Here is a 12,151-nt window from a genome sequence, read left to right as displayed (position 1 = left end):
GTTAAAAATACAAAAAGCAAAAGTTCGTTTTTTTAAAAAGGAGAAAATTCGTTCATATTCCATAACACTTTTTTGTGGCAACGTAACGTTATTTGATGTTCAGGCTCAGCATAGGCGAGTTCGGCATAAAGAACTGCATTTCTTGTCTCCGTCATGGCACGTTCCCATATGCAAATGGTTGAAGCCAATTTTGCGATACATGTTTTCAACATAATCGTAATTTCCTACTAGAACACCAACAAAGATCAAACCTGGAATCTTTAGCATGCTAACATCCCTTCCCCGCTATTACACCACAACGTTAATTCGCCAAATCCTCGAAAAATATATTAATATAAGGTGCTTTTCTAAACTGTCACATCTACAGTAGCCGATCGACTCTTTCCCCCATAAGCGCGAATCTAACTTAGGTGTAATAATTGCCTTATCTAGGCCTAGTACCATCTAATAATCAGAGCACAGTTTCGACCTAGTCCAGGTCTAAGCTAAAGCAGATGTAGCCGCGTCCAGTACGAAAAGTTTGGTTGGCAGGCACTAACCGTTAAAAATATGGCACCGCACGTTTACGAAAGGGAAACCAGCTCCTGGTGCGTTTCGATTGTCGTATTCTGAGCGTACGTATACTCTAACATGTTGTACAGGGCTCTCCTTCCTTACACCTGGGTCCTATGCAGGGCGGAACAGGATATTGGAGCAGGCTCTGTTCTATTAAAAAAAAACGACGGCTGTAAGTGCGGCTCAGGAAAATTGCTATCGATATCGATTTCACCCATGCTCGGACTACCTCTAAAGATGGTCCAAGAAAGCAAAAAAATCGACAAGGTATCAATTTTATCCGAGCCCTGCAAAAAAAAAAATCAGATGGTGCGTTTAGGAGAATTACCTTATTACATGAAATTTTCGCGACACGTTTATTTCGCGATTTCGGAGATCGGATATTTCGCGACACTTTATTTTCGCGATTTTGCAAAAATGTCCTAACCAAAATCACTTTAATTTCGCGATTTTAACAATAACGTTAAAAGTTTGATTATTTTTTTGACAATGTGAGATCAGACGCTTTACAAGATTCTTTATTTCAAGAGGCGCTGATGTCTTCGTAACTGTAAGACGCACATTTCCGACGGCCACCATATATACGAGGATCTTTAGAGAGTCTTTAGAGGGGCCAGTAGAGATAACGGTGAGAAAAAATACATCACAAAGAACGTGGAAGCTAGTGAGATTTTTAAGTTATGTACCAAAGAAGTATTGCTCGGACATGGAAGGCAACATTGATTACCAACTTCCTTTACTAGACGTTTAAGTAAGTAATAAATTCATCCTTTTCTTAATAATGGACATAGTGACGGTAACTTAATTTTCGCGTCATCTTATGTTCGCGACACTTATTTTTCGCGACACTTTAATTTCGCGATATTTTTTATAATCGCGAAAATCGCGAAATTAAAGTGTCGCGAAAATTTCATGTAATAAGGTACAAAAGAGAAAATACTAACAGATTATCACAACCGTCTTTATTTAGAGGTGCACAAACTGACACTCAACACGAGTGTTCACTGACAACTGCGTGCTAAAAGTACTGCGACCTAATTAAGAATCGTGTACCCCAACCGGTTTTTAAAGGGCTTCAAAAGCAGTGCGAGTAAGAGATGCGTTTTCCTCGGTATAAACAAACAAACAGAAACAAAACAAACAGTTATGTAAAAAACAACAAACGAACCACATACAGTGTAAAACAACAAAAACAAAACAAAAATAACAAAAAACACGAACATCACAAGCCGGAAAAAATAAGTCGAAATTCTCCTTACCAGGTGCCGTACATTTCAGTTGATGATCGTACTGAGAATTTGGATTTTCGTCAAGGTTGAGGATTTCAAAACCGGTTGAGTGACACTGGCTGTTGGAGTGCGAGTACTATGATGTGAGAGTCTGAATGGCGTCTTAAAAACAGTTAACTTTTATACCAGAGCTAATCGTAAATATAATGGCGTAATACTAAACTAGTTTCCCTCCTAGGTTGTCTTAGTGTTCAGTGTACAGCCACCCCTGCTGAACGGGCGGCTGACCAACCAAATTGCGGCACACATTTAAAAAGCGCAAAAATTAGAAAAGTTGGCTTCGTAGTAACTAATTTTCTTACGCACTAAAAAATTACGCGTCAGTGGAAATCCACCTTGAGGGTGCAAATCGTTAAACCCTTGTATCATGCGTATTTTCACGACCAATGGGTAGATAACCAGTATAGATAAATCCCATCTCAACCATCCTGTACTTATATTGCTGCGGTTTTGAAATGAGTGTTATAAGTAATACAGAATCCTTTTAATTTAGTTTTCTTTTCTCTGTTCTGTGGTTGTTTAAAAAACACGCAGCGCCTACGCAAGCAATAAAATCATGGAGGCACAAGCTTCACGTGCTTGGCGTAAATAAGTTGTATTTTCGCCGAGCTTTCATAGGTGTTTCGTGCTTTTTATCTCTGATGTGACTGGTCATTGTGATAACATTAATTTTAGTCGAACTACCACTAAATTAAACACGCTTTATACATCAAAAATAATCCTTAGCCTAGTGCTTCAGTAACACTAGCAGTTCATCACCATTACTAAAAAGAAACGACCTCTTCTACTCTGAAGCCTGTGCACATCACTAAGCTTTCCACTAATGACGCTTACAATCCCGCAGGCACGAGCGTCCTAAGATAATTGTCTGGTTCACACAGGTCTTACAGCAAGGCGCTTAAAAGTGTGACCACCTTTAATTAATTCACATTCTTTCGTGCAACCACCATCCAATCAGAAACCAAGGACAGGTTCCAGTTGACTTCTGATTGGATTAAATCTGCACGGAAGAATGTGAATAAATTAAAAGTGGTCACACTTTTGGGCGCCTTGCTGTAATTGTATGCCAAAAGACCACGTTTACTTTTGCAGTGGCAGAAATAAAAAAAAACGACAACTTCAAATGTTGTAGCACCGAACTCAAAGGTTCCCGTGCTTTCTGCGTTTCGTCCTAGAGCGACAGAACGACTAGTTATATTCCAATAGTCTCGCGCGATCGGTCATACGACGCGTACAGATTTCTGACCGGTGTGGGCGAACAGACCAGACAAATGATAAGCGCCCTAAGATTATAACCAAGAGAGAAATAAGTGGAATATTATTCCTTTACAAGTGATACTTAATGAATTCACATTTGCATCTTCGTTGAGGCTACGTGAGGTTATTTTTTCGAACCTGGTCTTCAAAGTAATTAAAGATTTTGAAGCTAAACTATTAGCTTAGTTACCTAAGTATAGAAAATACCATAATCGTTACCATAAGCTATAAATGGTCGCCATGATGACTGGGTAATAATAAAAATCTTACAATTAACTTATTTTTCTCCGGACAAAGAGTAGCTTACAAATACAACCGCTTTCATCGCCCCCGCTGGTTTGGTGTTTCACAAAAGCGCAGAGAGGCGGCGGTATTTGACAGAGTACGAGGTAACGACAAGATTATGTTAAAGATTATGGCAGGGACTTAATAACTAAAAGAAAATACTTGGTAACTTGTTCACGCCAGCGTAGAAACATCTTAAAAAGCTGCTAAGTATGACATGGTCAAATCGTTCTTGGAAAGTAACGTCGGTCAAGGAGTTCTAAGGGCATGTCTTTGAACTTTTCTAATGAAACAACCGACAGTCGGAAGCTGAGAGGAAATCCTTTGAAAATTAACATGGCGGTTCCTCCGAAATAGAGACGGGATGTTGTAAATGAATTTCAGAATCTACTTTCCAGGCTGTTTCTTAGGAAAGAGAAGACATGCTGCGACTTCACGCAAAGTCCAAAAAAAAAACTAACACTGGCTACATTACAAAAATAAATAACAAAAGAGAATTACACTTAGTGTCTTACAAAAATAGTAATTCTCTCAAATTATAAACTGATAGGTTTTTAGAATTTTTATAGACTCTCCAGTGCGCGCTTACGGTTAACTAGCACAGAATACTTGGTCTTTTCATTTAAAAGTTATTAGATAATCTGGGTAACACTGATTATCATAAAACACAACGAATATACTTGGATTTCCAGGGTTGTCCACGACAGTGTCGTAAGCATCTGTGGCGTCGCTTCCCTTGGGTGGTGGGGTGATCATTCCCTGGCGTCCAGTCGTGTATTCACCAGCAAGGACACGTGCAAGGTACATGTAGCGGTTTCCTGCTCCATCAGGTGGCGAGTACGTGGTCCGCGTAGAGTATGAAGCATCTCGGGCAAAATAAACGCCATTTCCATACATAGTGGCTAAAAAACAGATAAAAATGACACCATTCAGGGCCTTGAATCGCACAAATTCAGTTGTACCGCTCAATTTAGCTTAACGCCCGCCAGGATACAATTTAGTTTCTTATTGATACAATGGCGCAATGCCCCCCCCCCCCCCCCCCCCCTGCTTGCGGATTCCCCGCGGTCCGTATTGCTGGCGCATTTTCAAAATGGCGTCGATCGATCTAGTGTTTTGATTTTGCAATTTCGAGTTTTATAGGATAGTTTTGTCAATGTTCTTTCTTCTTGACGCGATCACAAGTCCCGAAACAAAGGGTATTCGATATCCTTTATTCCTGATATTTGATATCCTTTATTCCTGATACTGGAGAAGAATATGGAATGAGGAGAAACGGTGGAAGCTTTTCGCACAAACATTTCTAACAGAGACTTAATACAGTGACCTGAGGTCACTTCAGGTAAGCGTTTCTCATTGTACTATAATTTTATTTTGAAGACTGGCTTAAGCTTATGTCTTGGGCGTTTATGTGAAGATTTATAAAAGTGCTAAAGATAGAATCGTACTAAAACTTAGCTGGTCTTAGCTCACTGGAATTAAAGCCGATCTCGGCAATAAAAAAAAATAGATCTTGTAGATTTTGAGGCGATAGTGTCATAGTAATGTCAATAAGTTCGTCGAGGCATGTAATTGTTATTTATATTTGTCATCTGAATGTTAAGCTACTTCAATTTAATAAGAATTGCATCCTTTTATTATTTATACGTGAGGAAATGTTTGTTAAAATATTGACCATGTGGTCATTTCCGGCCGCAAAGAAATAAATGAGACCATTTCTGAAGTTTAAATTTCTATTCTTCCATGATGTGTATTGTATTGCCAGACATAGATTGACGTTTCTTTTGCATTTTGTTGTATACAGGTAATTTGTGGGATTATTAGAATGTCTAATTTGTAAACAGGATTTACAGAATTCAGAACTGAGGACTTTCTGAATTACTGGTGAGTTAAACATTGGATTATAACAAGTTCAGGCAGTTATTGATCTCTTTAGCCAATCTCAGGGGTGACCCTATTCGGCGGAATGGCGGAATGACGGAACGGCACGGCGGAATGGTGGAATGGCGGAATATCCTAAAACGCGGAATGACGGAAAATCCTAAAACGCGGAATGGCGGAATATCCTAAAACGCGGAATGACGGAAAATCCTAAAACGCGGAATGACGGAATATCCTAAAACGCGGAATTGTGAAACATTACAAAAAAAAGAAGCATTGAACAACAGCAACAAAAACAAACAAACAAAAGGAAAATTATAACTGCTAACTTTCTCAGACGACGATTAAGGCTAAGAATGTCGCTAAGAATGATTCAGGTACTTTTAATAACTTGTGGATATTCGTCGCTGTGACAGAAAAGCCAACTTGTTTACAGCGGCTGCTAGCAGTAGAAAATCAGAAAACAGAAAATATAACCCATAGACGAAGGGTTCTTTACATATCTTTTTTTAAAATCCTTCGAGAACGTCGATCTCGAGCCGGGATTTCGAGGTAGGATACTCGAGTGATCGACTGGGAGGATTTCGTAAAATTACAGCCGGTAGACAATGAAATGTATAAAGCCGAAGTTCTTTAACAAAGCCGTTAGAAAGAAAACGAAAGGGCCTGAAATTTACTGAGTTCGTACTGAGAAATTAAAAAAAGGAAACCCACAACAAGGGGTTTCCAGATGGTCACCCATCCAAGTACTAACCCCAAGGCTTAACTTTGGCGATCAGACGAGAACCAGTGCTTTCCTTGTGGTATCAGTCCCAGACGAAGCAAAGATTTACAAGAGTCATGCAAATATATAATGGATCTTTTGAACGATGATTTAAGTGGATTTACACTGTTATAAGCTGATTTACGCGCTCTTTCTGATACCACATGGAAAACAACAGTTCTCATCCGATCGCCAAAGTTAAGCCCTGTTGGGCGGGGTTAGTACTTGGATGGGTGACCATCTGGAAACCCCTTGCTGTGGATTTCCTTTTTTTTTAATTTCTCAGTACAAACTCAGTTAATTTCAGGCCCTTTCGTTTTCTTTCTAACGGCTTCGTTAGCGTACTTCGGCTTTATACGTTCATTGTCTCGAGCGGGACGACAACCGGCTGTAATTTTACGAAATCCTCCCAGTCGATCACTCGAGTATCCTACCTCGAAATCCCGGCTCGAGATCGACGTCCTCGAAGGATTTTAAAAAAAGATATGTAAAGAACCCTTCGTCTATGGGTTATATTTACTGTTTTCTGATTTTCTACTGCTAGCAGCCGCTGTAAACAAGTTGGCTTTTCTGTCACAGCGACGAATATCCACAAGTTAAAGTACCTGAATCATTCTTAACGACATTCTTAGCCTTAATCGTCGTCTGAGAAAGTTAGCAGTTATAATTTTCCTTTTGTTTGTTTGTTTTTGTTGCTGTTGTTCAATGCTTCTTTTTTTGTAATGTTTCACAATTCCGCGTTTTAGGATATTCCGTCATTCCGCGTTTTAGGATTTTCCGTCATTCCGCGTTTTAGGATATTCCGCCATTCCGCGTTTTAGGATTTTCCGTCATTCCACGTTTTAGGATATTCCGCCATTCCGCCATTCCGCCGTGCCGTTCCGTCATTCCGCCATTCCGCCGAATAGGGTCACCCAATCTCAGCAATTCCCATCCTCCTCTCTTCACACATTCACTACCTGAGACATTTTTAAAAGATCTACTTTTTAACCAGACATTTGCCTACGTTATAAAAAAGCTGTTTGACATTTTTTAAGGCATGTATTTTCAGTTGTTGGATGGCCTTCAGTAGCATTTTTAACTACAGCTAGCAATGTAAAAAATTCAAATGAAGACTGACATTTTTTTCTGCAAAATTATGATTAATGAAAGGAAAGGTGCAAAGAAAGTTGATTTCTTCCTGGCCTGACCCAGGTAGACTGTGCAAAGTGAAACCATTATATGCTTGCCCAAAGTCCTATGTTTCTCTGGAAAGATCAACAACAAAAAATAAAAATCCATAAATGTCATTTGGCTATCTAGCAAGTGAAAAAATGATTGAATCCACTAGCCCAACATGAAAGCAGTCAGTTTTTTTCACACACTGAAAAAGGCCATTTAATATACAGTCTGCATGCTAGAAAAATAGCAATTTAATCAAAATAAACAGTTTTTGTTTGTTTTGTTTCTATTTACAGGTGACTTGAAGAGTGCAATGACATTCCTGTAATAAAATTGTCACATGATTGATTCCCACATGTTGCCAGTTTAAACCTGAATATACTTTAGTGACATTTATAGCTATTTATGTAATATGAACATCCCAGAACCCAATAAGGCTACATGTGAATACTGACACTTTATTACATGTAAGTTTTGAAACCATTCTGGGTTCATGACAAAACTATTTTGTTTTGGCATGATTGTAGATTATCCCGGCACTTTTTTTGCATAACTGAAATGACTGCGACCACAGTTCGCAGTCACCATACAAATATCAAAATTTCATGCTGAACTGATTTTAAATTCACAGCAGTCCGCAGTCTGTCACAAAAAGTTTGTTGCTTAGATTGCCTGCCACTGCTGTCCATAGTCACGCATTTCTTGTCTGCCACCGTGGTCCGCAGTCCCATAGTGAACACATGGGACAGAATGTTTTGTGTTTAGAGAGGCCTACTTATTCATTTCAGTTTGCCTAATATGCACTTTGGTTAGCCCGTTCACGGTTAGCCGGCTATCTATATTTGTAACGGCAACACTATACACTATACATTGATGTAATACATTACATCATTTCACTCCTCTCACGGGAAAATATGAACTCACAATTGACCTCGCTCCCAATGTGTGGCTTCAATAGCTCAGTTGGTAGAGCATCGCACCGGTAACGCGGAGGTCAGGGGTTCGAATCCCGTTGAAGCCCTGAATTTTTTTTTTTTTCAGGCTTCTTTATTCCAATTGCTTAAATTGGAAATTCACTGCGACGATCATTTATCACTCTCACACTATACATTGTTAACATGTAGAATTCTGGGTACACTACAGACTGCTATTACGTTGCTTGTGGTTAGCCTTTATATTGTGTTCAGGATATCTACTGTTCTTAAATCCACTACGGGACTGCGGACCGGGGTGGCAGGCGATTATAACATTTACTAGCACTTCTTAGAATCGACTACGGGACTACGGGCCCCGGTGGCAGGCGAGTAGCAGACTTTGTATTATTTTCAAATAAAACACTATGGGACTGTGGACCGCGGTGGCAGGCGATTATAACAATTAAATCCAATTTTGATCAATGGACTGCATGACTGCAGACTGCGTTATGAGTGAAATATAACTTAACAACAAAATTTCACTCCGGACTGTGGACCACAGGAGCAGACGAATAATGGTGGTGTATTCTACAATTGCTCCTTTGTTTCAATAAAAATAATGAAATTACAGAGAATTTACGAAATTATTATCGCAGACCATAAATTTACTCTAGCACAGGTTAAAGTGTCTTCAATAGTGTAACGGTCGGGACAACTTATTCGACTTGACAGGTCGCGGTGACAAGTCGCTCCATGTGTACTGCTTACAACTAAGTCGCTGCAACAAGGTGTTTGTTTGGTGCACAAACAGCGAATTCGGAAGAGTGGGAATGCAAACTAGTTTCCCATATTCAATATGGCGAAAATACATGACGCGCTCTCAAACCAGTTTGAATTCGTGCAACATGTCGCAGGGACAAAATGCTGTTGCAGCGACATAGTTTGTCGCATGTCACACTAAGCGACTGTCGCCGTGACGTGTCACCTAGTGTGTCCAGACCTTAATGGCAGTTTAATTATAATGTATGGTTCCAAAAATATCCATACCTACCCCAAGGATGGACCCTTCCGACCCCCTGGAACTTTCAGTTTAGCTTCACACTTTATTTTAAAAATTTGGGCTATTGCGCCCTCCCTCCCTTTCGGAATTTCCATTGACCATCCTTGGGGTGAGTATCGAATTTTCTGGAACCGCACAATGTAGGCATTTACTTATAGAAGTAAGCTGCAGATTTATACAGACTAATCTATTTTTTTAACCTTTTCACATTTTCCTGTTTTCTATGGAATATATAATTTATATTTTTTTTACCGGTTTCACTTTTAATAATAATAATAATAATAATAATAATAATAATAATAATGATGATGATGATGATGATGATGATGATGATATTAATAATAATAATAAAAGATTTATATAGCGCCATATCCATGGCTCATGGAGCTTTACATCACCCTTTTACATTAGGATCTTACCATTTTTTCCACAATAGCTTCTGTTGAAGCCAAATTTGTTGATACTTGGGCAGCTGCCCACATCCGTACCATGGAAGAGTATCTTTTCGTTGCTCCCATTCTTTTGTTCCATCTGCTCTTTTCTTACTATATACACACGGTACTGGGCAGGGTTCTGCACTCTTTCAATCTTGGTGATGGTGACATTGGCGGTCTTCCGGACTGCATCTTCTATCTTTTTGTACTCGTTTGCGTCATTGACGGGGTCCAGTTGCACTAGATGAACCTCTTTCTCTTTGCCGGCACTGTCGTTTGGATGCATACCCCATTCGATAGGTAGTGGAATACCTGGTAATTATAATTTATAAAATAATTACAGCAACTTCCATGTACAAGTTTCGAAAACTGTAGAACGTGGATGACTTCCGCAATAAGTTAAGTCTGCGGTTTTCAAGTTTGCGGTAGCTGTCTGATGATAACTAAAGCAATTTGTCAGAAAATGTCGTTGAGAAATTTTGTTTTGTTTTTGTAAAATAAAAATTCGCGTGGTTTTGTTGTATATCGTCACTGTAAAGAGTTGTACCTGCCAATTGTCCTTTACATAGTGACGTTACGACAAAAATAAATAAAGAAAAAAGTATATGTGAAAGCGAATCAATGTTTCTTTCCCAGAATTGAACTTGCTTTATGTATTCAAATAGCAGTAACGGTATAACCATTATATCGCATGAGATGGGAAGTGATATCAATTAGTTTTTTAGTTAAAATAACTTACCTTTCCCGATTTCTTTTCGGACGACACCTCTTTCATCACGGTCATCAAGACAAGTTTCCTTCATATTCTTGAAGTCAATTTCACATCTGACATCGTCGATTAAGACTATAACAGAATTGCGGCCATCACCAAACGCCTTTTCTATCTGCAAGTTAATGCTGTTGTCATAGGGTTCCAGACTGCCATCATCATCATTAAAGAACCACTGGGTGTTTTTGGAGACGAGTTCTTCAACCCCTCGAGTGTGCTCTTCCTCTATATGTTGGTTGAGGATTTCGTGAATTGTGGTGGCAACATCTAACACGTCTTCTGCATCACCCCTTATACTCATGCGGCCAACTGCCTCTTCGATGGTTACAACGGCATCGTGTTTCACTTCTAATTCCTTTATTTTCCGCTTTTGCTGTTTGGAGAGTTTGCTTATGGCTTCACGTTCAATCACTTTTAGTTTACACTGATCAGCCACATCCTGTTCAATTTCTTTGACGACTTTATCGATATCTTGCTTAGTCCCTGCAAAAATGTCCAAGTAGCTCTGTGCTTTCTCGCTCAATTTGGTCTTTGATGGTCTGGTATACGGAGTTGCTGGGCCAATTTTTCCAAATCCAAACAAGCCAGCAATCTTAGACATGAATCCTGGTCCGCTCTCCTCTGACGAGATGCATGCCCCCATTGCAGTTCGGAAGACCTGCAGCATATGTGGCTGAAAAATTACAATGCGAATAAAAACAAGTGACGTTGGTTGTTCCTGAGCAAACTTGGAAATTGCAGCCAACATCCCTTCAGCAACTTCTTTTACACCTTTGTGGATGTTACCAGTCCCGACGGCTGGAAATGATATTGACGTCAACCCTTGTGAATCAGCTTTTTGAAGACACTTAAAAATGCAATCTTTTATGGAGGGCATGCTCATTCCGTAACCGGGTACCATGTGGTAAATGTTTCTTGTTTGCAGTTTTCCAGCCCCAGTAACTGCAATAGAACCTGGCAACTGACGCCCCAGTGCTGTGCATTCTGCTTGAATGGTTTGTCCCCCAGCCATAAGAATGGCCTTTCCTGTGCCACCGCCAAGTGCAACCTCTAGATTCTCATTGGATAACGTGGCAATTGCATCGGTTACCTCTTTGGTAATGTCACCAGTATTAGCTTGAACAGTCACGCTGCCAATGGCGATCGCAGGCTTTAAGGGATCCAAGTCTTCGGCAAACTTCTCACAGGAATCTTCCTCAGCGACCAGCTCATCTGGATCCGGCCTTTTGGTAGTCATTCTCCGCCGCCATCTACGACACTTTTTGTTTTCACGATCCGCTGCTGGTGGTGCTGGCAGTGGCCCTGGTTTACTTCCTTTCCTATTTTGAAGCTCCGTCTGGAAAGCTTGAACCGATGACAAATCTTTGTCATACACAACCATATGGACTTCCTTTATAGTGCCGCTTGGATTATTCTTGCTAAATTTCAAAACTTCGTCAAAGGAAGCAGCTGCCACACGATCGCGAGGATAACCAAGATTTCCAGTCCCAATCGCAGGGATTGCAACACTCACAAGGCTTCGTTTCTGGGCTTCATTGAGGCATTTATTTATGATGTCGCGCAATACCTACAAACACGAAATAAAAAAGACCTGATACTCATTATGTCACGAACGTGCTACTCAGTGGACAGAGCGCCCGCTCGGTGTTTGGGAGATCATGGGTTCGATACCCATCGCGGACACAATTTGTGTTTGTCCCACGCTCGCATCGCGCCATAGCCTCTCATTTCGCTGATTTGAGATTTAATTCATGCGCTTTGGGTTAGGTGAGTAGCTTGAGTG

At 40.1% G+C, this 12,151-nt stretch overlaps 1 protein-coding gene, 1 long non-coding RNA gene and 1 pseudogene across 3 annotated transcripts in view; 2 read left to right on the top strand and 1 right to left on the bottom strand.

Moving 5' to 3' along the window:
- Positions 1 to 3,874: 3,874 nt before the first annotated feature.
- The window catches only part of LOC144655453 (protein mono-ADP-ribosyltransferase PARP14-like), a 55,811-nt gene continuing 47,534 nt past the window's right edge, over positions 3,875 to 12,151 (bottom strand). For both annotated transcript variants that reach the window (XM_078515702.1, XM_078515701.1), the window contains 3 exons: positions 10,339 to 11,935; positions 9,585 to 9,911; positions 3,875 to 4,288 (listed from right to left, as the gene is read on the bottom strand). In XM_078515702.1, coding sequence (XP_078371828.1) covers positions 4,005 to 4,288; positions 9,585 to 9,911; positions 10,339 to 11,935 — 2,208 coding nt within the window. In that variant the 3' untranslated portion in view covers positions 3,875 to 4,004. The remainder of the gene's footprint in view (positions 4,289 to 9,584; positions 9,912 to 10,338; positions 11,936 to 12,151) is intronic.
- Positions 4,488 to 7,971, top strand: LOC144655493 (uncharacterized). The gene is made up of 3 exons (XR_013571129.1): positions 4,488 to 4,728; positions 5,191 to 5,270; positions 7,488 to 7,971. It is a non-coding gene; the product is annotated as an uncharacterized LOC144655493 (long non-coding RNA).
- Positions 6,178 to 6,297, top strand: LOC144655736 (5S ribosomal RNA; annotated as a pseudogene).

Source organism: Oculina patagonica, chromosome 5, assembly GCF_052425735.1.
Source record: "Oculina patagonica isolate OP01 chromosome 5, crgOcupat, whole genome shotgun sequence".
Classification (NCBI taxonomy): domain Eukaryota; kingdom Metazoa; phylum Cnidaria; class Anthozoa; order Scleractinia; family Oculinidae; genus Oculina; species Oculina patagonica.
Note: the sequence above shows the minus strand (reverse complement) of the source record. Positions and strands in the feature narration are given on the sequence as shown.